Source organism: Colossoma macropomum, unplaced genomic scaffold (genome assembly GCF_904425465.1).
Source record: "Colossoma macropomum unplaced genomic scaffold, Colossoma_macropomum, whole genome shotgun sequence".
In the NCBI taxonomy this organism is placed as follows: Eukaryota; Metazoa; Chordata; class Actinopteri; order Characiformes; family Serrasalmidae; genus Colossoma; species Colossoma macropomum.
The window spans coordinates 1,509,243-1,535,346 of record NW_023494809.1 but is presented as its reverse complement, the minus strand read 5'-3'; the positions used below and the strand labels follow the sequence as shown (position 1 = coordinate 1,535,346).

The 26,104-nt window shown below is 40.7% G+C and overlaps 1 protein-coding gene across 1 annotated transcript; it reads right to left on the bottom strand.

Annotated features, from left to right (window-relative positions):
- Window positions 1-12,769: 12,769 nt before the first annotated feature.
- Window positions 12,770-14,341, bottom strand: LOC118798501 (cation channel sperm-associated protein 2-like). The gene is made up of 2 exons (XM_036557878.1): window positions 12,926-14,341; window positions 12,770-12,801 (listed from the first exon to the last, which is right to left on the bottom strand). Exons 1-2 carry the CDS (start codon window positions 14,256-14,258, stop codon window positions 12,770-12,772), a joined length of 1,365 nt encoding a protein of 454 aa, XP_036413771.1. The 5' UTR covers window positions 14,259-14,341.
- Between the last annotated feature and the right edge of the window lie 11,763 nt (window positions 14,342-26,104).

Here is a 26,104-nt window from a genome sequence, read left to right as displayed (position 1 = left end):
GCTGTTGTTTTGGTTCTAGATAGGTGAAACCAAGGGCCTCATTCCTTCAGCCTTTGTGGATAACTGAAGGGATTTACATCTTTTTATCTTCAGTAAGTCTGACTGATTGCTTCTAAGCTCATAAGTGGCGTTGGTCCTGCTTGTTTTCGCCACTCAATGGGTGAGTGGGTGTGAAATAATATGCACAAGAATTGAGGTCAGGAGAATTGGTAATGGTCCTCAGAGCCTTACAACTTATATTAAAAAATTAAGAAAATGAAGAAGACAGAGACAGAGATTGTAACATACATATGCAGCCTAATAATCTGGTAATAATCTGACTAATAGCTCAATCTGAATAGAATACGTCCATTTATAAACCTCAGTTGGAATAGTCTAGTCTGGTTGAGGCCATTCGTAATACAGTTTCTATCGACTGAACGAGGTGGGTAATCCTGTAAATAATCTGTTAAATAGAAGAATAATATCCGTGTAAACGCCTGTATCTGATTACATTCCCTATCGGAAAGTTTAAGTCCGTTCTGATCATGTTCGTCGCGTCATAGTGAGAGTTTATACCGTTCAACATGGCGGAGCAGAAACTGGTCTGCAGAGGAGACGAAGTTTATGCTCTGATCTTTAAAAGACGGCGGTGGGACGGACGTCCAGCTTATGTGTCTCAGAACACGACGTCTTCCTCTCTGCCTTCTTTAATAAGGACATGTGAAGGACGGAAATGTGAAGCAGAAATCCGATTTGCACATTATTTGATACATGAAGTGCATGTAAATGCGTTGATCAGATTCAGATTAAACTCAGTGTCAGAAGCCACATATCGCTGCTGTCGGAAGAAAACCTCATATCTCCATTTTTGACGATTTTCAGTTTTTGACAGAATTTGAAAATGCCTGTTGCCCTTTACATTGTGTGCATAATTTCATGATGAATAGATACAAAAAAACGGCCCAAAACTGACTTGGGGAAAAAAGTCTGGTTCCATTGACTTACACTGAAAGTAAAGTAGGTTTTTAAGTTTTCCTGTAAAGTTATCATTTTGGAGATATGAGTTTTACTTCCGACAACAGCGATATGCAAGTCTACTGAGATTACTCAACAAATAAGCCCATCTTAAGGTGACTCTTTTGGGGCAAGGAGGAAACTGTGGAAATCAGCTTTTTCATTTACATTTCCTTGGAAGCACCTTTGTAACAAAATACTGGGTGTTTTTTGTGATTATTATGAGAAGCTGGTCTTGATGCTCTTCACATTTCATCCACCACGAAAGCGCTGTAGACTAATCAGGAAATTAGCTGAGCCTGTAATGAAAGCTCACTGTGATCAGTGAGGGCAGTGTAATGAGAGAGTATGTGTAATTCCATCTCTGAGAGGGGATGGATTTCTTCTTCTTTAGGGACACAGCTGGGTTAAATAGATCCGCCTTGCAGGACACCTCCACCTTTATAAAAGTACTGCATATCTTGCATATCATAACAAATGCAACATAATAAAAAAAAGTCAATGGTGCAAATCCATCTTTAGATGTTCTTTAATTTCCTGTAAGTGCCTAAACACAGGATGCTGAAAATGCAAGACAGAGCAAAAGGACTCTGATGAGTGGTTCTCTAATAAATGGTTCTGTTTCAGTCATATTGGACCCTTTGAAATGCAGACTGGTGCTTTTCCTGCTACGCTGAAAAATGTGCTGCATTAATCAACATGATGCAAGTGTGTACCTCACTTTAGTATAAATAAAATCAACAAAATTATTGCAAATGTAAGTAAACCGTAAGCCAGTGGCTAAACTGCTGTGGGCTGAAGACTAAACTGCTGTAGCTCGAATGAGTGGTCATATGTAATTGTGTGTGTTTCTCTGTATTAAATGGAAATGAGAGAAGCAGTGATAAACATCAAGCTTTTACACTATCCAGATTTATCGTAATAAAACTTTCAACATCATTTAGTGAATTTAACACATTTGAAATCAGAATTTGAGTTTGAGTTATGATATGATAATGTGACTAGGCTATTAACGTTAGCTGGGGGGTCAGCTGGGGGTATTAACATTTTTGGGGGTCAAGGCTAAACTGTTGGCTGAATGGGCGGGGTTATATACACTTTAATTTATTCACTGCTGTAGACATAATGGGTGGAGCTAACCTGCTATAAGCTGAATGGGTGGAGCTAAACTGTTGTTGTCTGAAGGGGTGGGGTTAAATTGCTTTAAGCTAAATGGGCAAAGCTAGGCTGAATGGGTGGAGCTAAACTGCTATAAGCTGAATGGGAGGAGCTAAACTGCTATAGGCTGAATGGGTGGGAGTACACTGCTGTAGGCTGAATGGGTGGGGCTAAACTGCTGTAGGATGAATGGGTGGAGCTAAACTGCTATAGGCTGAATGGACGGACGGAGCAAAACTGCTATAGGCTGAATGGACAGAGCTAAACTGTAGCTGAATGGGCGGAGCTAAACTGCTGTAGGCTTAATGGGCGGAGTTAAACCGATGTAGGCTGACTGGGTGGAATTAAACTGCTGTAGACTTAATGGGCGGAGCTAAACTTCTATAGGCTGAATGAACTCATAAAGCCGCAAGCGGGAAAAGCTGTCCCTCGTTGTGGAGATATGCATGTGAGCATGAGCCAGAAAAAAATTTAAAAAGTTTTTTGTGCATTATTTGAACCAAACGCTACACACTATTTTTTGTCAGATTTATTTTGGAATATTAATGTGGCTTTAAGTTTTGGGCTTATAGGCCTCTCCCCATTTAAAGAGACAGGAGTCTTGTATCAGTGGAAATACTATTACTGTCACTATAGCTAAGACGGCCACAGAGTGGACAGTTTACTATCCTTGTATGTACTGTATGGTCTGGAAACTAGAAATGTAAGCTTTGAAACTTCAACAGATTCACTGACTGAAGAATTTTGTTAAAAACGTGAGTCGACTGAGTCATATTGAGGAACTGATACTCTCATACTGAGACTGATAAAAATGTAGCATCTGGACATTTCACCGACGAGCCCACCCTTCAGATGACACTGATTTTCATCAGCTGTTATTATGGGGGTTTGAAGGCAGACTTGATGAAGACGCTCAGGGTTAAAAACGGAATGACACAGCCCAAAACTCTGGGTAAGGACACACCCAGAGATCAGCTTTGATCTGAATTTGCACATGGAAGGCAAACTGGAGTTTAGGGAAGGACACACACACACACACACACACACACACACCCCCACACACACACACACACACACAGAAATGTCATCACTTCTATAAAACTGTCATTTTTCCTTTCATCACAAAGACATCTGGTCCTCACAACGTGCTAAAAACGAATGACCTCTGTCCAGTGATGACCCATGACTATCAGTTTGGGCAATAGACATCAAAATTCAGTCAAAAATGACTACAAATCTCTGTGATAATGCTCATTTCTGCTACTGCCCCTATGAGATTATCCTAGTATAATGGCGCTAAATTAATGGCGATTCACATGAACATTTCTTGACTTCTTAATGTTCTCAGTTCAGTGGCTGAAGTCTTAACCAATGAGAGAGCTCATTTGGCTGTATCTGCCCAGATTCCACAGAGAAAACAATCCTGATTGGATCATTTTCCGTCCGCAGTTTCATGAATTGAACACTTTTCTTTTCCAACCAAAACAATAAAATATGAGTATTGCTACAATACTTGCACAGTTTCAATGCAACAATCATGATAGAAGGCCTGGAGGTCTCCCCACTGCCTCAATCACAATGCAAACACTAAAACACTCCCTCACACACAAAAAACTCGAGGTCCTTTCCTATAGACAGAAGTAGACTGAGCTTTTTTCAGGTTTTGCTGTTAAACTTACTCTTTTCTCTGTACAGGAGTCCTAGAATCCCAAGCTTCACCTGATCCTACACAGAAACATCGTCTAGCCCCCCCTGACCTCACCACTCAGACTGTGGGAATGGCCGTGTTGACCGTAGCCCACAGATGAACAGTCTGCAATTACATGGAAAGAGAGAAACAGTAAATCAGGAAGAATCCATCTGTCCGTCTGCACTCAGCTTTCTAATTAAACTCATGAGTGGAGTTAACTGAGCTTCTGCAGCAAAGATTCGGTCACTACCACTGTATAGCAAAGCAATGCTACTGTATTTTCACACCGTATGCAGACTTTACATAAGCAGTTTAGAATTTAGAATTCAACAGGCTGGTTTTGTTACTGTGCCTTTAAGACTAATCTATCCCAATGACATCAGACCTGATTGGCTGCCCTGTAATGTGCTTCATTCAAAAAGCAGTTGAAGCTGAAACACTCCTTATAACTTCAGCGTGAGTGGGCAGGGTTAGGCTGCTGTAGGATGAAAAGGCAAGTATGTGTAAATCAGTTGGTTTTCATGGCATCACAAAATCGCTAAATTCCAAATGGGCCACGTAAATTCCATCTATGCACCGTAGGAACTGAGCGAGTGGTATATTTTGAAACTTGAGCAATGTTTACATGCTATGTCAAACACTTAAAAAAAAAAAAGAAAAACTGATTGAAGGTGGTTTTGATAGGCTAGTTATTTTCCTCATTCATCCAGCAGACCTCTAGATGTTTGGACCTAGTTACATTACATTTACAGCATTTGGCAGACACTCTTATCCAGAGCGACTTAGAATCTGATCATTTTACACAGGTAGGCAAAGGTAGTGTTAGGAGTCTTGCCCAAGGACTCTTACTGGTATAGTGTACGGTGCTTATCCAGGGCAGGGATTGAACCCCAGTCTACAGCGTAGAAGGTAGAGGTGTTACTCACTACACTATACCAAGTTCAGTGCTGCTGCTACAGCTCAAAATCTGTCTGTCTGCTGCTTTGATTGTAGCTCTACAAAATGACTTAAACAACTCATAAATAAAACAGTGATTCTATCCTTATTGAGCACAAAATGGACTCCAGGGCCAAATTTTCACCCTTGGAGCCAAACTGAGGTAGGATATCTAGAAAGTTAGGTAGCTTCCTTCAGCTTTTAGTCATTGTCGAGTCATTTCTGTTGTTTGAATCCATTCTCTCCATGGTGATGATGGTTGGAAGACAGTTACAGCAGTTATAAGGCAGCATTAAGATATATAGCTTCCTAGCAGTAACATTAGCAGTAGCATTAGCAATAACGTTAGCAGTAACGTTAGCTATGACTTTCTTCTGGAAAAAATGTAAAAAACAACAAAAATGCTCCCAAAAGCAGTTGTTTTTCAGACGTTCTGCCAACCTTCAAGACATACCCTACAGTGGTGTTGATATAAGTGAGCATGCCTACAAGAATTTTAACCAGAGTGTCCTAAAATTGACAAAAGATCAGTTTTAGCCTCTTTTACTTTTTGTCTAATAAAAGCTGCAGTTTTTGGAGAGAACAGTTTGTTTCCCTGTGGAGAGGATGCTAAAGTTCCCACAACCACAAAATCTTTTCATGAAACTGGAGGATTTGGACTTCATGAACAAATACACACATAAACACACACCTGGAATGTGGATTTTTCCATTTGATCCCACTTATATTTCCAAAGCACCTGCAGAACTGTGTAGCTCCTATTTATAACTGGCCTCTAACTTTTCCATTATTTACTGTGAAGTTATGGTTTTGTGTCCAGATGAATCCGGACTAAACTTCCTCCAGCTGTTGACCTGAAGTCATTAGCCCTATATGTTCTCTGACCCCTTCAGTTGACCCTTTGGCTCAGAGTGCAGGTTCTTGCCTCTAGTGTCTTTTCTTTATCCCTCATGATCAGTCATTTTCACATTATTCTCAGCCTCAGAAGTTCCGCTGACAAAGAGTTAGACAGACTGTATGCAAAGATGACTGTCAGAATGTCATCAGTTCCACTCAGATTGGCAGGCCAAACTAAATGCTAGCTAGTGACCATTAGCTAGCAGCTGCCTGCTCTGCACATCATCAACAGTGAACCTTCAGTGAAAAGTCTGATAATTCAAAGTTATTCAGGAGTTTTGTTTAATGCTGCTAATAGCTTCAAACAAAGCTAGGAAGATATAAGCTCGCCGGACAAAAAAATTAGCCACCTGTGATGAATCATACCTAATAACGTGTACAGCTGTGATTTGATTTGGCACAGACTGGACAAGTTTCTGGATGTAGGCGACATCAATGTTCAGCCACTCTTGCCTCAAAGAATTGCGCAGTTTTTGCATCTTACTTGTTGCTCCAGTTAGTCCTACAGATTTTCAAAAGGATTCAAATCTGGGGATTTTGCGGGCCAGTCCAGATGTGTGAATGCTCCTGAATGTTCATTATGCCAATCAGTCACATTTTCAGCCCTGTGAACGCGAGAACTGTCATCTTGGAATTCAGGGAGAGGAATGTTATGTTCCTCAGTAAGATGATGAGCAAAAGGCAAAACCTGGTTGTCCAGCAGCTCAATGTCGGCACTGTGGTTCAGATTTACTGTCACCTCAACCAAAGAACCCATTTCAGCGTATTTAAAACACCCCCAGAACGTCACAGAGCTCCTCCAGCTTGAACCACACCTGCATGCAGTCCTCATTGAAGGCTTCCTGAGGTCTATGAGGAACAAAACACCAAGCATCATTCACACACAGGCAGAAACGAGATTCATCTGACCAGATAAACCGTTTCCAGTCATGAACAGTCCAGTTTTTGTGTCCCTTGCGTTCCACTCTGCTCCATATGTTCATGGTATGTAGTTCCCTGCCAAGTGTTCTTATAGAACTCAGTTGTGAAGGACATGCGTTGACTTCTAGAAGCAATTCTTGCCTGGAAGCGAAGTAATTTTTATTCACAAGCCGTGAAACATGCCAGCGGTCCCTGTCCCTCAGTTTTCTCTTTCGGCCACAATGCTAATGAGAATTTCCTGTAGACTGGGAGTTTTGCCACTGCTGGTTGACCCGTATGACCATATGCTTCGATACACCTGCAAATTCAGCTACTTCCTTCACTCTATGGCTTTTGGTGTCCAAATGCAATCACTCCTTTTTGCCAAGCATTGCTTTGCGACCCATTTTCCAAACATCAAGCTAGACATTTACTGCACTGTACCACCTTTTCTCAATCTATGAATCCCATTGTACTCCCTGCAGGTATTTAGAGCTCAGTCATCCTTGTGCAACACCATCGGCAGGAGCCTAAAGTTACTACCACCTTAAACACGCAAAATGACTATTTTTTTGTCCCGGGAGCTTATTGTGTGTTTGCTGACAGACATACCACTTCTTCTTATGTCTGTGTCTTTTTGCTATAGCACGTTTCTTGTCCACATTAACCAACAAAAGTCAACAAAAGTCAGAAGTCAGACTCTCTGCGAGACTCTCCACTTAGCATATGGGGAAGCTAGATTAGCTTCGTGCTACTGAAAGAGCAGGTATCACATTACCTTCGAGTTTCTACCTCCCCCAGCATCAAAGCAGTGGGAGTCTCTCCAAGTATTGTTCACGCTGCCCCCCACCAGCTTGTCCTGACCCAAGAAAGTCTGGACAGTGGGATCTACCAGCATGCTTCTGCTGCCTTTACGCCATCTATGTGGGTGGACAGATGCTAATGTCATTAGTGCACTGTGGCAGTGTTGTTGGTGCCTGTGTCACACACTCCAAAGGTCATCAAGAGGCTGCTAAGCCCTGACCTTCACTATCCCTCCTGACTGGCAGGGGATCAAGCTGAGGGCGGTGCATCCTGTGCAACAGATAGAACAGTAGTGTAACTATGGGAATTCCAAGTAAAATTACAGCAAATCACAGTAACACTTTACTTGAACCCTGTGACATAACACCGACATAATAACACCACAAACATGACACGTCTGTCATGACAATTAACTTAAATGCTAAAGTGACTGTGCTATACTACTGGACATGATCTGTTATGACAGCATATGACATCTGCCACAACATGGTTATGTCAGTGTTATGCAGCAGGGTTTGAGTAAAGTGTTACCCAACTTACATTTTAATTTTTTATTTGTTTTATTATTAAACAAACATAATTTTCATATGGGGTCCAACCATTTTTACACTGGGCCTCATAAGATCCTAGTTTGGCTTTGGATTGTTGGATTGTAGCCTCTAGTATCTGTCCTTCATCACATCTGTTTGGTCATCCTCATATTGGGACCAAAATGCACAATTTTGGATGGATTTTGTCTCAATAGTTTAAAATGTCTCCCTGTATGGTGAGTTTAGAAGAATAGATTAGGCTGGTACTGAATGAGCCAATGTCACATTTCCTGTACAATTAGCATTTTGCTAATTATATCCTTAAGTGCTCCCTATGTTTTATTAGAGCAAGTATTAGAATTATACCGCTAACATGCATAGCTCACATTTAACTCAAAAGCAAATCCGATAGCTTGTCTTTTCAACATAGCCGCCAATTCTTTCCACATTACAATTACTCTGGCTGTATCATCATAATTAGCAGTGCAGTGATGTCTTCTAAAGCTAAAGTATAATCTGGTTTAATGGAACTGTTTTTCTTTTTTTTTTTCTTTTTTCTTTTTTTCTTTTTTCATTTTTCTTTTGCAAGAAGTTCTCCGCACACATGGCACATCTATATGCTTAATTGGAGGGTTCAGCAATGCTAACTTACATTACATCTATGGGCTAACGACAGGCCTGCTGTCCTTTCTTCTAATGGAACATGGAGAGAAAAAATGTTACTATATCACAAATTACATGAATATATTCTAAAGGATTGTCTATAGTTTCCATGTACTTGAGAGATGGTTGAGAGGAACTGTAGCGGAGATCCATTGGGTGGCATGGGCGGTGCGCTCTGGAGCTCCACTGTAGTTCCAGTCGCCTCTCAAGTAGGTGGAAAATGAAATAGAACTGTAAGTGCTGTTGGATCCCGTTTATGTCAGTTCTTGTTTGAATGTGCATTAGAAACCATCAGGGAATTAAAACACAGGCTGTCTGTTTTTGGCCCACCAGCTTGGTTAGTTAACATCTGACACATAGACTCAACTACACACACACACACACACACACACACACACACACTGACACACACACACACACTCACACACACAAGCAAGCATGGATTTTATAAATTTCCATTCAACACATGCTGACCTTTCCTCTCTCAGGATCTGTCCTGATGTTAGATGTAATTACAGATTTTTGTTACATACTTAAACTGGCACAACAAAGCCAACTTACCGTTCTTTGTTTTCGTCTTCTTTGTCGTATTATTATTGTGATTATTCCTACACTGAAATTTGTCAGCACTGCTACTCTTACAGCTTTCATGGCAGAGCCATCAAGCATTGCACAATCTCAGGCTCTCAGACTGACACGCATATTCAAATACATTACCTACAAGTGCATACATGCTAGCATACATATATTCACACATAATAGTAACCACCTGGAACACCACAGCAACCTATTAACCATGAAAGATACCCTAGTAATCACCGCACAACACCCTAGCAGTCACCATCATTACCTTAGCAACCATCTAGCGACACCCTAGCGACTATGTGGCATGGCAACCTACCAACGATACCCAAGGAAACAAATTGTATACAATAGCAACCACTTATAATCTTTTTTACCACCTATCGATACCATAGCAGCTTCCTTGCAGCAACCTAGCATGCAATGGAATACACAATAGCAACTACCTGGAATACCATAGAAACCAACTAACAACAACCCAGCATTCACCTGGAATGCTACCCACCATTTAGCAGCATCCTAGAAAACACCTGGAACACCATAACAACCTAAGCCTTATTAGTGACTGCATCGAGAAAACCTTTTTATTCTACTTAAATAATTAATTTAATTTGCATTTGATTTACACTCTGTATACATATTCATATTTGCGCTTTTTCATTTGTTTAGATTGAAAAACAAAAATGAAAAACATGGCAAAAATGTAATGGATCTTTTTTCTTCCAAACAATACAAGCACAAGTGTCGTATGCATTGAAAGTTTAGAATCAGCACTTTCCACAGAATTTTTTCACTTGTTTCAATGAGGTACATGTGAGAAGTAATTCACCCAAGTATAAAACGAGGCATTTCAAGGCATGTTCACCATAGGGGACCCAGGAGTGTTAAAGAGAGCTAAAGACAACCATTGCTCCCTGCCCCCTCAGCCAACTTACCCCTGACTGAGAGGTCACGCATGAGAGAACGGGGGACGTTAAAAGGCCTGGTCTCTGATTTATGGCCTTTTGGTGCCATCTGATCCCAAAGAGAGAGAGAGAGTGGGAGAGAGAGCTGATCTCTTTCCATTCTCAGGTAGTTTCGGTAGCTCTGAAACTGACCCTCCCATCAGTCCCCCTCACAGAGAGTCACATATCCAAAGTCTCCTGACTATAATACTAAATACTGAACTCCGTCGTGTCATCTGAAGAGTTAAAATCTATGTTTACCCCCAAATGTAGTCAATCAGCCAAGACATGTGTGGTGTCTGAAACTATAATGCTAATGTAGCTAACAAGTAATTAAACCTTATAGCTATGAACATGATGCTAACTGCAGGCCTGAGTTTCCTGAGCTGCTCAGTATCTCTAATAGATTATGTTGTTTCTGACACTGTATGACTCACTGTTATTGATAAACATGAACAAAATTACAGACAAAATCTGAGATCATACTTCCATTTTTACAGATAGGACCCTAAAGTAAAGTGTTGAACTGGTAAGACTTTATGACTAAATACTGATTTTTTATGATGATTTTGCAATGTCTGAGCCCCCTAAAGCGATGAAAGTACTTTATTACTGATGAAATGCTAACAAATCTGTAGAGTTAATCATTACTTACCAAAATGACCTTACAAGAACAGTGGTGAATGATGAGAACAATTTCAATAGAAAATGTGACATTGACCAAATTCAAAATGAATTACAAACATGTTTTATTATCATTTTATGACAGGGACTTCAATATTACAGTGTAACAGACTCAAAGCGAAGAAGAGCCAAAATAATAATGCTGCTATAGTTTACAAATATCTGTAAAACTATGAAAAATACTTGGTTGGAAAGAACCGTCTTAATGTGTATTAATCAATTATATTTTCTCCTCTGTCTGCTTAAGTAGACTTGATATAAGATTACTTGATAGTAATTAGCTACAGATCACCATTAAATCTCTCTAAATGTCCCCAGAATGTAGGTCTGTTAAACCTACCTGTGTGTCTGGTCCCGACACCTGACATCTTTTCTTTGCTGCAAGTTCATTATTAGTTCTTGTGATCAGTTTCTAAGCTGACGAGTTTGTAGTGTTAATGTTGGGTGAACTGCAGCTGAAATGCAGCTAGTGGTGATATGACGTGTGGAATTGGGTAAAAAACTGCTGTAACATCGAGTGCTGTCGGGGGGGTGTCAGCGTAAATTATGTTGCATTGCATGCTGGGGATTGTAGTGCAGCTCATTGTGAAATGGGCTAATATTAATAGAAAATCTAAATAATTTCAAGGGCCAGATTGGATTGTACCACCAGCCTTGTGTTTGACACACGGGGTGTAAGGGGTGATCGGAGAAGTACAGAAAAATACGCCCCACCTACCTGGCTAAACAGCTTACCGGTGTTATTTTCCACATGGTTACCTAAGACGACTCTTTTACCAGCTCGGGCCAAATAAAAGCCAACGTTAATATTCTGTCTAAAGACCTCAGTGATAACAGAACTTGTAAAAAACCTGTCTGGCTTTCAAGTTGTATAATGTAAACAGTGAGAATAAGAAGTGGGTCCAAGCTAGATACATTACCCACATTTAAGATGCTTTGACTTGCAAACATATCTTACCATCAATTTTATCAGAAACAGCTACCTTGTACTTCCACTATCTGGCCACTTTATTAGAAACAAACTACTTATGCTTTCAGTTACTGGCCACTTTTTTTAGAAACACCTACCTTGTCCTTCCTTCCACTGGCCACTTTTTTAGAAACACCTACCTTGTCCTTCCTTCCACTGGCCACTTTATTAGAAACACCTACCTTAGTACCGTACACTTAATACCATAACTAAAATACATTAAACATTTATTTCACCAGTATAGCGCACAATTTTAAGTCCAAATTCAACCTGGTTTCCTTCACAAATGACACTTGAAATGGCTTAAAAAAGATTGTTCTTCAAGGGTTCTTTATTAAAGAAAGTGGTTCTATATAGAACCTTTTTGAAAAGGGTTCCGCAGCAGGTAAAAGTCTTCATCCCCTCCTCTGCCAGCTCCTCTTGTTCACTGCCAGGTGCATCAGCAACATCCTGCAAACATTGTAAAGACTGGTTAGAGCTCACTTTCAACCGGAATGAACTTAATGACAGATATTTTTTTATTTTTTTTATTTGTGATTACAGTTTGTTCAAGATCTTCTCAGTAAGTCTGACCTTTTTTGATTTTGGAAATGTAGTTCACAAGAAATTGAGGAGAGAGATGCGCGGCCATGGACGTTGTGATGATGTCAGTGGCCAGGACACCTCACCAAGACTGTCTACGCTGTCTGTTCCATGGAAATGGTGACACAGTGGTCTCTGTCCTCTTATAGGAGCTGGGTGACGTCACAGCTCTCTTGTAGAGGGGGGGCAAAGCCGGAGTAAAACCTGTAGAGAGAAAGGAGAGTTAAATATAGCTGTAGCTAAATATACATATGCGTATTTTATTGGTTGATGTTACGCCAAAGGGGTATCGTCACCCCTGTAATCTGCATTGGAGTGCTCCAGCCTCAATTAGGGCGGGGCTTAGACTAGTGTGTGTGCACTACAGCTGGGTCCTCACCTTTAGGTTGCACTGTAGCTTCAGCTGGAGGGAAACAGCCGGCTCCTTAGTGTGCTACATGTCGTGAAGGCTGAGTAGTGCCTGAACTGGAAGACGGAGAAAAACAGTGATCGGAGACCTTTATTTCTAACACTTTACCATCCCACCGCTAAACATCTATGCTATGAACTACAACTGTACTACAATTCCCACAATTCACCCAGGACTTACTTTTTAGATGATGCAGCCTCTTCTTCTCCTCCAGGTTGCGCTGTAGCTCCTCCATCAGCTCATAGTATCTGAAGAGGGTGTCCCTGGGCCAGACCACCTGCTCGGTCTCCTCCTGCTCCTTGACCACGTCTAAATACTCCATCACTTTGGTCTCCCAGTCTACATCTATCTCATCTGGGGGGTGATGGGAGCTGGATGCTGGAGACTCCTCCTTGATGGTTGTTCGGCTCATTGTCCTGTATATGAGGTCGGCCTTGAACGAATTTGCTTTTTGCTGGATCTCGATCAGCTGCACCTCCTTCACAAAGTCAGTCCTGATGGCTTGAAAGCTGCTGACCATGAAGCCCACAAAAAGATTGCGGAAAATGAAGGAACCGATGATGAGCCAAATGATCACGAAGGCGCCACAGGAGATTTTGTTCACCTCCGGAACCTTCCATCCGTCCTCCAGCAGGGCGTACCAGTGATCGTTGGTGAGCAGTATGAAGACAGTACTGAAGGAGTTGCTGATGCCGGCAAAGCTCTTGGTGTAGGTGAGGTTCTGAATGTCAGAATGAGTGTGTTCCTTAAAGACTGGAATGCCTGCCAGAGCGAAGATGTACATCACTATGAGCAGAAGCAGAAAGACAGGAATCAGATCCTTGAAAGATTTGGTGATCGCCAGCAGAGTCAGTCTAATCTGCCTCAATTTGGATGTGATCTTCAGCGCACGAAGGACTCTTAAGGTGCGGAGAACCTTCACAATTCCGGGGGCTTTTACGGTAGTGCCGCCAAAGGCCATGATGATCTCAGGGAGGACCGACAGGAAGGTGAGAAAGAAATCAAAAACGTTCCAAGCGTTTCTCCAAAACTGGCAGAAGTCATCCATCCATTTCAGCACGATCTCCACGTAGAAGACGGCTACCACAAGCCAGTTAATGCTGTTGAGCACCTGATTAGCGAGGTGCAGGTGAGGCTTGTTGGAGATCTCTGCCTGGACCCCCATCAACACAGTGTTCAGCACGATGAAAAAAATGATTAAGCCGGTAAAATACTGGTTTTCTAGGATCCGGCGCGCAAAAGCGCTGGTTGAAGGGAGTTTTAAAACTCGCCTCTTCAGTCGTTCCCATAGGCTGACGTCGATAGCGATGGCGGTCTGTGCCTGAGGAGAGAACTCCCCTCCCTCCTGCTCTTCCACATCAATCTTGACTTCAGTGCTTCTCTTCTGCTGTTGTTCGAGCTGGTAATATGCTTCCTTGACGAGTTTTGCCCGAATCATTTCCACCCTCCGGAAAAATGTCTTGGCCCTCTCCTGCTGGTAATATGGAGCACTTTGGAACTCCTGAGTGTCCATCTTTCCTTTCTGCTTTACAGTCTATGGAAGTTCTTTTTTTGCTGTTCTTCTGTTCCTTAGGTTCTTTTTGTGATTCTTTTTCTTTACTTCTTCTTCTCCTTCTCCTTCTTATTTGTTTTCCTTCTTTTTTTCTTCTCTTTCTTCTCCTTCTTTTTCTCCTTCTTCTTGTGTGTTGTTTTCTTCCTTTTTTCTTCTTCTTTTTCTCCCTCTTCGTTTTTTTTATTCCCACGTGAAACTTGCAGATGTGTTGCCTGTAAGTGTACAACTGCGTAATGGCTTCCACTCAGGTGGCGCAGGCTTTTTATACTGCTTGTCGATGATGTCATAATGGGCGTTCCTCTATATATATATGTATAGAGAGAGAGGGGGGGTGGAGCCATTATGACATCATCGGAGAGAACAAGATAGATGATCATCACCATTATGACATCATCGGAGAGAACAAGATAGATGATCATCACTATATACACAGTATATGGCTGGCATATATATATATATATATATATATATATATATATATATATATATATAATAACTAAACAAGGTATTTGGCTATGTTTCGATGTCTTACTGTCTTACTTAATATCTTTTGAATTACATTATTCAGTTAAAAACATATATACAATATAGATTATTCTAGTCTTCACAGTCAGAGAGGAAAACACATGTAGGACTTTTAACAGTTTTGGACTTTTAAGACTAAAATCCTTTTGCTTTGAATGACCCTCTAATCATGCTTATTTAATTTTGCTCATTTTAATAAATTAACTGATTGTACATTTTATTTTTTATTTCTAAAACAGTCATAACACAACCAAAACTTACCAAATGTTTCAACAGTGATTGATTTAGTAGTGACAATGTTAGCTCATTTTAAGCAACAATCTTGCAAACTCTACCACAACACTAACGGTAAATGACTAGCAAACACAGCTTTGAACAGTTTATACAAATAAAATCACATTATTTTTCATTTAAACACTAAAAAGTTTATTTAACTGCAGAAAATATGGCCACTTTTCTACTGTCAAGCTGAATGGTTCTCAGGGCCGTACTGGGTCGTTCCTTGCTGGTCCAGACTTCTGAGACCGGTCACAGTTTCTGTTTCCATCTTTTGTGCTGCTCAATCAGAACCAGGAAATACTGAAGAAAACGACACAAATGAGTGGCTAATTGCTAACAGGCTAATAGCTACACACACACCACTAACCACAAAACACGTTTGAGTCCGTCTGTCGCTCCAGCTCCAGTCTCACACCGTGCTCTCATCTTCTTTATCCTCTAAACGGGTGGTATTAGAGTCTCAGTTACTGAAACAGCCTGTACTGCGGTGGGTTTCACCTGTAGCCAGATAACTACATTAGCATTAACTTCAGCAGAGTGCAGCTCAAAGCACCACAGAACAAGTCTATTTTTTATCTTTCTGTCACTTCAACACCAGTCATTCGAATTTGTGCTCTCAGCTGGTTGTTATTTGAGCATCTGTTATTGAAACAGCAGGTGGGTTTTACCTGTAGCCAGATAACTAGCTACATTAGCATTAGCATTAGCATCGCCCAGCAGGGTCCAGCTCAAAGCACCACAGAACAATTAATTTTTTTTTATCTTTCTGTCACCTCAGCGCTAGTCATTCGAATTTGTGCTCTCAGGTTTGAGTCTTTATCCTCTAAACGGGTGTTTTTAAGCATCAGTTCATTATAACTGAGCCTGTACTGCTGTGGGAGGCACTGTGCACTTGTGTTAGCTTAGCCTGCAGCTTTAAGCACTAACGTAGCTACCCCTAACATCGGCCGTCCCCCCAATATCGGCCACTTGCACGTATTGCGCATTTCCTCTCTCTCTCTCCGCCAATTGCTCAGGCGAAATTCAAAACACATAAGCTTGCGCCTTACAAGGGCATCTAAACTTTATTCTAGCAAAAAATCATATCTGAAAACAATATTTAAGTATCACTAATAACGTTGTAATTCTGCGTATACAAAACCGCATGGAACACACAACCCGTTTTCATTCCGCGATGGATATTCGTCTGTGTAGAAAGTCAGCTTATCGGTTAGCTTTCTCTGCTCTGAGGTAAAAAAAAGTTTGCCGCCATGGTAGTGTTACATATATGGCGTAAGGGTGCCCACAGAGGACAAACTTAACCTCATTGTGAATCATTGTAAAGCATTGAGTCTGGTAGGAATGATGCGTAAACACGATTTCTCATTTGACTGGCACAATCAGGCGCGCAGCAAAGAGCTGAGCTCCATACTTAGTTAAACAAGCAAATCAAGTTGAATAATGAAACAATACAATAACGTCACATTTTATAACGAATATATACATATATTTTATGTTTTTTACAGTTTTATATGCTGAATTTTAGGCAGAAAGATGAGTTATGGAAAACCGGAAGTGAGGCCGCCGATATTGGGGGACCCCCCATCATTCTAGCGATACTAGCGTCAAAGTAAACAAAAACGTTATTATTGAAAAAACTGTCTCATCATGTCAAATGACTCTTGGACATTAATCTACACACGTATCTCTCCTGAAAAACATTGATTTGGGTGAGTAAAGTGCTTTCATTTATTTACAGTTAGCTTAGATTCCCGATGTTTTGTTTTGAGGTGGCCGATAACAGGGGTACATTTACATTTACGGCATTTGGCAGATGCTCTTATCCAGAGCGACTTACAATTTGATCACTTTTTTACACAGGTAGGCGAATGGAGTGTTAGGAGTCTTGCCCAAGGACTCTTATTGGTATAGTGTAGGGTGTTTACTAAGGTGGGGTTTGAACCCCAGTCTACAGTGTAGAAGGCAGAGGTGTTACCCACTACACTATATCAACCACCTACGCTACAGAACAGGTTAGGCTTTCTGTCACTCTCACCATCAATCAGTCAACTTTGTAAGTTTTTTATCTTCTATACTTGTGACAGCAGAGCATCAGTTAGTCAGATGGAACCTGCACTGGGGTTTCTGGATCTCTTCAGCTATGCTAAGTTAGCTAGGAGAGAGCAGCCGGCTAGTATTAGCTTAGCTAGGAGGCTCCAGATCCAGACAGGTTTAATTTCAGCTTTCTGTCTCTCTAACGTCAGCCGCTCGACTTCACTTCCTCAGATTTGAGTCATTATCATCTACATTTGTGTCAGTAAAGCCTTTGTTAGTCAGAATTAAACCTGTTCTGTAGTGAGCAGTGCTGGCAGCATGCTGGCTAAGCTAACACTAACCAGTTACTCTCTCCTGGTTATCAGCGCCGTTTAACATTTAGAAATTTATGTGACATTGAAGCTTTGATGTTTATTGAACGGTGGGTTTAAAATCATGCACTGCTTTCATTTATTTGCCGTTTTCAAGTTTGACATAACACAGCAGGATGCTGTGGCACAATACCGACATACACATAAGACTAGTCAGCGAATAGCTACGTCGCTAAGTCATCCCACCGTACGGTTCTGTGGCCCCGAGTACTAACTGTTAATCATGTTGAGAAAACCGGGCTGAGCCAGAGCCGGTTTATGAGAAGCCTGGCCTCCTCCTGTTTCCCCTGTTATATCAAAAGCAGGACTGCATAACAACAGAGGGCACCCATGAGTGAGTCCTCAATGAATGGGAGTAAATGGAGGTCAACAGCTAAAAACCAAAAGTTAATAATCTCTCACCCAGAACTTTCCTTAAATTTTAGAAAGTAGAAGGATGTATTTCACTGAAAAAGCAAAGAAAACTCACCTGTACGTTTCCTTTTTACTACAGCAAACGGGTTTTGAGCAGTAGAACTGCTACTGAGTGCTCATTGGTTGGTGAGCGGAGCAGCTCATAGGCTGTTTGCTCTCACTGACATCATGAATGAACAAGAGGCGCCGTTTTAACCTCCAGTTCAAAAGCTCTTAAATATTTAACAGTGGTTTAAAAATGTTTTTTGTTCTTTTGTTTTTTTTTTTTAAATTCTTTTACATTAAAAAAGTTTGAGCATTTCTAAACTATGATTTTGCTCAAATGCTCCATCTTAACCCATTCATTGTGGACTTGCTCGGGAGCGCCCTATAGCGTTAGAGAAACCCTGAAGACATTACAGAGTGGAAATTCTCCTCTCTGCAAGTTCTCTGGCTGAGCCTGGCTTCTAAATGTGTTTTGTGTCGTTACCCTCTGTGCTCAGGACTGTTCGGCCCTGCAGTGGAAAAGAGGTCAATGTTTCGGTAGTGACAATTCATGATGTTCCACACTGATTTTCAGACTTTGGGACACATTTACTTCAAAACAATGCGGTCTAACTGCTCACCATGTGGCCATGAGGGACAGGAATGCAGTCTCACTTCCTGCTTTAAAAAGCAGGGGTGTGGCTAAAATAAGGGCTATGGGCTAAAATCTTTGTGACATGAACGTTTTTCATGTAGAAATTTAAGGATGTAAATAAAAATCTTTCAGCTTTAAAAGAAATCAAAAAGATCGTATTAGTTTTGAAAAAAAAATACAAATTATTTCAAATATTATTTTCATGAGTGTAAATTTAGGGGTTAGGGTTTGAGATAAACCCCTATAAAGGATGATTTTGTATATTTAGCTCATTAGTATCTCTATTAATGCCTCAGGATTAAATAGGTCATAAGTGGAGTGACTGTGGAGAAATGTGTTGGAGAATGTGGTTGTTGGAGTTCTATGTAGCACCATAAAGGGTTCTTGACATCATATCAGTTGCAGAACCCCTTTTGGTGCTATACAGAACCATATACAGCACATTTTCAGCATGCAAAGAACTATTTAAGCATACAGTGGTTCTTTGGAACTCATGGTACTGAATAAAACCATTGCCTTTACTAAAGAACCCTTGAGGAACCATCTTTTTTTCAGCGTCTACTCTTCTGAAGGTTGACATCCTGAGGATGTTTTGCTCTACACGGCTCTGTATGAATAAAGCCATTATTTTCAGACTGTCTTAAAAAAAAGGAAGAAAGAAAGAAAGAAAGATTGCTCACAGGTGTGCATCTGTGCTCGTCTGTATCGCTTCCTGCTCTAATACTATGCTTGTATGGCATCACCCCTTCACTCCACACTCGAACACAGAGTTCCTGTACTGTCCTCCGTCCAGCACACACTGAAATAAAGCACATCTTCTCAATGACCTTTATTTCCACTCCTACATCTGCTTTGTTCTTGTCTGTGAAGCTACACTGAATGCTGGGATTGTAGGCCATGCTACAGATTTCTTCCTCTTTCTTTTTCTTTTGAACTCTCTCTCTCTCTCTTTCGCTCTCACTCTCTCACTTTGGCCCAATCCCACTTCTTATTTTTACCCCTACCCCTTGTTTTCAAATGTCTCCTTGCCCCTTGGAACTGAGTTACAAGGGATAGAGGTTGAAAGCTTCCCTCTGAAATGGGACCCTCAAAATAAAAAGAGCATTACTTCATTAACAGCTACCAGCGCTGCTCTGTAGGCGACCCTGCCAGTCTGCAGTGACAGCAGAGGAGGGTAAAGTTCAGCTCCTCACTGCTGGGCTTTAGTTACATTTAGTGCATCATATGACTTCAGACCCAGGGGGTGGGGTGGGGGGGGGTGTACAACAATTATTTATTATCACCCACTTCTAATTCTTCAGTGATATGAAGCTGAAGTCAGATATTCACCAGCTTCTTGTTCGAATTTTCCCATTCCACCTTAAATGGTGCGGCAGTTCTGACACCTGAGGTGCCAGAATGTAACTACTGTACCATTTAAAGGGGAGCGGGAAATTTAGCTAGCTAGCAAAATACACTGAAACGACATTAAACTAAGATAAAACAGTGGTTATCGTAATTTTTTAACGGAGAAAATTCTCACATTTGTGAGTTTCTTCACTTGTTCAGCCATCTTGCCGGTTTTTCTTTTTTTCCTTGTAACACTCTGTTTGGGGTGTGACTCTGAAAAACCTCCGTTTGGAGGGCCAAGTAGCCCTAACACTTTGCCCTACCCCTCTATCTCAACAAAAATCAGGACACCCTACCCCTAGACGTGAACGCACAATGAAGGGGTTAGGGCTAAGTGGTAGGGCCGAGGGGTTAAATGGCCTTTGTCTACCATTCTGAGCTTTTCTTTTAATTAAATTATATTCAGTAGGCTTCATTAGCCTGACCAATCACTGAAATAAAAAGAAGTAGAATTCAGTGACCATGACAATAATGCTAATTTCTGCTAGCACACCTAGAGGATTCTAATAGTATGTTAGCGCTAAGCTTACAGCAATTCACTTAAATGTTCTTTGGCTGTTCTAGATTGACCACAAGCATCTGAAGACATTCTATATTTTTTATTTGAAGCTTGTAAGAGACATTAACTTATCTTACCTTGTAACAGTTTTACAGTGACTCAGTAAAAAGTCCTGTTACTGCTGTTTTCCATTCCTAACAACTAACTGAAACCTGGTTAGACTACCGTTCATATTCACAGTCAGTGACATATCTAGAGCTTCCAGAAGATGTAGAGTCACACTGATTCTCTCAAAATTTGGTGTGATTACTTTGATTCCATTGTCAGTTCCTGATCATATTGGTAGTTAATCTAATGCGTAAGGCCTTCAGTTCAGCTCCTGAAGTCCAATGGGAAAGCTTGGTTGGCTGTATCTACCTAGATACCACAGAGAAAACGATCCTGATTGGACAGTTTCCTGTTGCCTGTTTCAAGAATTTAACCCTTTTATTTCCAACCAAATCTTAATTTTGAAATAAGAGTATTGATTACAATACCTGCAGACCTTAAATACAACAAGATTCTATTAAACAAAAATGAATTATATTCTATGATTCTGTTAAATAAAAATGAACTACAAATTACAGGCATGTATGTTTCATTTCACAGTAAACAGTACACCTCTGAAGGCTTAGAAGGCCCTGAGGGTTTCCGTCTGGTAAAATGAACAGATTCAAGAGAACCAAGTTTTGATTTCAAAAAGATTTCATTCGAAATGATGAATGAAAGAATAGCAGATTAGAAAACTGGACTATAGTGCAATTCATTTCTTATTCTCACGTTTCGTGTGACGTCACACTGTATAGTTGCAGCCGTTTTGAGGACCGAATCAGGAGTGACTGCACTGCGCGATGCCTTTATTTAGCTGTTCACACCTCGTTCAACTCAAGAAGGGATTAATTAGCTAATAATATCAGGTATTTTAACCAGGAAACCACAGTTATGCAGTGCAGGGGTTTCAGGACTGGAGCTGAACTCTGAACTAACTGCACTAGCAAACTTACAGAATCACGTCTGTCGAAACACGACGTCGTTTTCTGACCCACGACATTCAGTCTGATATTTAACGCTTGTGTTTCTCCATTCAAACCTCATTTAAATCAGAAACAGAGAGTAAAGTTATACCGGCTGTCTGCAGCTCCATTAGGGGGCGACTGTTCATCTCTCGGCTGTTAACATCAGCTAAAGTTATCTAAAGGCCAGCATTGATCACATCTGTGTTAATTAGCTGATGTAGTTACCCTCTTATGATGACAGAGTTTATCTCCTCTTTATGAACACCATGGGATCCTTTACCCACCCTGACGTGAAGAGCCGGTGGGCTTCTGTGTTTTTAAATGCTTTGAGAGACTCCAGAGCAGGGAGAGGGGCTGAGTATGAGATCAATATAAATGTAAGGAAAACACAAATGTGGTAGTTTTTCGCCAGTTTAAGTGGGACCAGGAGTTCAGGGGGAAACTGTATAAGAATCACAGACTATTTTATTGACTTTGTTGAGGTAACATTCTTCTTTTCCAAAGTAAGGAGAGCAATTTTAGCCATCTTTCACCTCTAGCTACGTTCGGATCAGCAAAGCCAGAAATTCGGTCCCAAATATGGTGGCCACAACAGAAAAATCACATGACTGAAACCCTAGGATAGATCCTGGTGGCAGGCAGGTGTATGTGATACACTGTCCTGTCAAAGTCAAGTCAAAGTTTATTTATATAGCACTTTTTACAACAGGTGTTGTCACAAAGCAGCTTCACAGAGAAATCCAGTTTCAAGCCTCCATGAGTGTCGCCAATGGTGACAGTGGCAAGGAAAAGCTCCCTAAGAGCAGAGGAAGAAACCTTGAGAGGAGCCAAGACTCAAAAGGGGAACCCATCCTCCTCTGGTTGACACCGGATAGCGAACAGCATTAGTATAAAATATTATACTACAAAACGGGGAAAACAGGCGGAGCAACGGTTAATTAGATTAGTTTTAGTTTATGCAGCAGCAGCAGCATTCAGAGGATTTCCTTCTTTCTTTTCTCCTGTTAGCATTGTCAGCTTGTTAATATTAGTGACATGGCTAAACTAGGGACACATTTCTGTTGCACGGCTGACACAGTCTCTCCTCTTTTGAAAATGTAGAAAACCATGATTCATTCTCTCTCTCTATCTCTCTTTCTCTCTCTCTTTCTCTCTCTCTCTGACTCATGCACATCTCTCCTCTCAGGCATGGATGGCATTGGCATGTTGGAGCTGCTGGCCCAGAAGAATTAGGCCAGATTTGCCACACTCCACAAACCCGGCCAGACTGGCCGTGCCTTTCTCTGCTGCTCACAAACATCTCAACATCCACACCAGCCTCTATAACCACTGTCCACGGGATTATTCACGCACAGCTATATTAGCATAACGCTAAACAAACTGCAGCACCTTGCTTGAATAAAGCACCTGCCTATTCAAGCTGGATGTGTTTTAATTACTGTCACACTGTATAAACTACACACTGCAGATTCATACTGGATTAAAATCGCTCCACAATTATTACTGTCACACTGTATAAACTACACACACTGCAGATTCATACTGGATTAAAATCACTCCACAATTCTTACTGTCACACTGTATAAACTACACACACTGCAGATTCATACTGGATTAAAATCGCTCCACAATTATTACCGTCAGACTGTAAAACTACACACACTGCAGATTCATACTGGATTAAAATCACTCCACAGTTATTACTGTCAGACCGTAAAACTACACACACTGCAGATTCATACTGGATTAAAATCGCTCCACAATTATTACCGTCAGACTGTAAAACTACACACACTGCAGATTCATACTGGATTAAAATCACTCCACAATTATTACTGTCAGACTGTGAAAACTACACACACTGCAGATTCATACTGGATTAAAATCGCTCCACAATTATTACCGTCACACTGTAAAACTACACACACTGCAAATAATCCAGCTAATATAAGAGCTTTGTCCAGATTTGCTGAAAATGTCAATGCTTGCCATTTTTCATTTTAGACGTTTGTTTAGTCTCTTTTCGCTGGCCCTGTACTTTTTTCCCAACAGTGCCAGAAATAGATGCTCATCTGCCTCTGGCTGCCCGCAGAATCCACAGACACTAATAAAAGTCAGTTTTAGCTGTGTGTTATGATTATGAATTTACACTTAATTAACTTTTCATATGGCCTGAACACTGGCAGGAAGTTAGCCAGGAGCGCGCTCTGAATAATTTTCCGAGTTGAGAGACAAATCCTGTGATGTTCCTCTGCAGCTCTGAAGCTGCACAGGGGAGAAATTCTTCACTTTTGATGTCCTTTTGAAGATGAACATGGGGTAAATCTTTAAACTTAACCACCCAAACTGTGTAATTGGCCTACAGGGATAAACAACCAGTCAGTCATTTCGGATGAGTTGTTATTGTACTTCTCCAAACTTTCATATCCAGGATCGGTTTGGAATTTGATAGATCCCAACAGACCAATACAACTTAAGTTCAGTCTTAAAGACACACATTTTTCATTTTTTCCTTTTGAGGTCCACTTATAACATCAGTGTGGTGTTTACAAAGAAATGCTTCTCTTCTTCCCTTAGAGTTAAATAGGCTATTTGCCTTAAAACTGATCTATGTAAATCAGCTCTGCTCTGATTGGCTTGCATTATGCCTCGTTCAAAAAGCAGTCCGGGCTGAAATGTTGAATAAATTGTGAAATCCTTGAGGACGTGGGGGGGAAAAATAAACTTCAGCAGCTCCTTTCAGATGTGGATCTTTTATAAAGCTGCAGTGATCCATTTGCTTCCCAACAGTCAGTCATATATAATTATGTTTGTTCAAAGTTGTGACATCACAACCATGATGTGCAGCATGTCATGTGCAGTTGTATGACGTGGTGGTATAAGGTTCTATCTGCAGCTCAATCAGTGCAGATATTGAATGTGGAATAATCTCAGCAATAAGCTGTTTAGAGGGCTTTGCATCTTTGCTACGAAGCCTAGTTAAATAAACCTTCAGACTTTCTAAGCGACTTTCTAAGTAGCAAAAGGTCAGTTAAAGGGGTAGTAACACTGCTAACTGACCAGCTAATTCAACATCCTTCCAGATGATGCACCTTGAAGGTTGGAGGAACTTTTGAAACACTACAGGGTAACACTTTCTGTGAATGTCACCTTTGTAAGCATCAATAAACACATTTATAACATGTTATAATGTTTTCATAAGGCATTATAAACGTGGTGTATCAAGATTATTAGTCTGAAAAAGGAATTACACTGAATTACACTTTATAGCCATGTGTTCGTTATAAGCTGATTATGATATTGGCTTACCTAATGCATTATGCAAGCTAGCTGTTGATAAACATGTTATACTGTCAGTGCCAAAGAAGTCGAGTCCCAGCTGGAGAGCGTAAAGTAAAGACAAATACACAGCTAACGGTGGTGAACATACTTTCTCACATTGAACGATAAAACACTGATGCTAGCTCTAAATTTCAAAAAACAGACATTTGTATTCCATGACTTGAGCCCTGTAAGTGACTTTATGTGTGTATGCTAGTGTTTCAGTAAATCCTTAAGTAAATACTTCAACTTGAAGCCTCACTCTTAACCCTGGAGGAGGCTTTAGTACAGTACACTTCACTTTACTTAGAGCAGACAAATACGACTTATGAGCTCTTATAATTTGTTATGATCAGTACTTATAATGCATTATGTTAACAATTCATAATGCATAATAAACATGGCTATAATGTATAATGCATTTTTATAAATATTTATAGCTATATTTATAATGTCTTATGCATGCATTATAACATGTTATGAATGCGTTTATAGATGCTTACAAAGGTGACATTCATAGAAAGTGTTACCAACTACAGCTGCTTTGGAGCAAAGACAGGAGCTACTGCCATGAAGCTGAATATCACATCTGTGTTCATTAGCCTCTAAATCAGTGCATTTCTGTATCACAGTGGGTTGGGGGGCTGGGGGGATTCCCTATGGTTACATGACATATTTGCACAATGCATGCTGGGTACTGTAGTGAGATGAAAATGTGAATTCTGTCAAATGAGGGATACACAGCAGCCACCCAGAATCCTACATAGCACAACACATAACACTAAATGCTAGTTTTAGGCCATGATGTCCCAGACAGGCTGATCCCTGTAGATGGTCAGACACAGAGTGATGTGAAACTTCTACTTTGACGTTGTTGAGCACACATTTTTACTCCGTCTGGAACCATTTGGCAGTGGGATATTTTTAACTCTGTTTGAGAAGTTTCAGACCAGACTAATGGATCTTTGAGGAGAGAATAAGAATTAGATTCATTATTGATGCCTTCGGGCTCACTTACTGCGTCCATCTGAGGCATTATGGAAAAAAAAAGCTGCCGTCAGCTGAAAAGTTTGGTACATTAACTTTTAGCGAATGCAGGCTGATGAGAAAGAAGGAAGAAAATGATGTCTGCTCATTAGCATTGTGCTGCGCAACATCATTCCCCTGAAACGCATATATTACAGTCATAGGCAGACTAGATACATACAGTATATCTAAGCGTTTGAAGAAATCCTGCGTTTTTTCTGAAATGAAGGGTATTAATAGAGTAGTTTGTCCCCTGTTTCTGCAGTAACAGCCTC

What these genes read in the sequence shown, in the direction of transcription:
- LOC118798501 (XM_036557878.1), bottom strand. Translation starts at nt 14,258, where the DNA reads ATGGACACTCAGGAGTTCCAAAGTGCTCCATATTACCAGCAGGAGAGG. An exon ending in GAGGCTGCATCATCTAAAAA is followed by an intron (nt 12,802 to 12,925) that starts GTAAGTCCTGGG and finishes TCCGTCTTCCAG; the next exon opens with TTCAGGCACTACTCAGCCTT.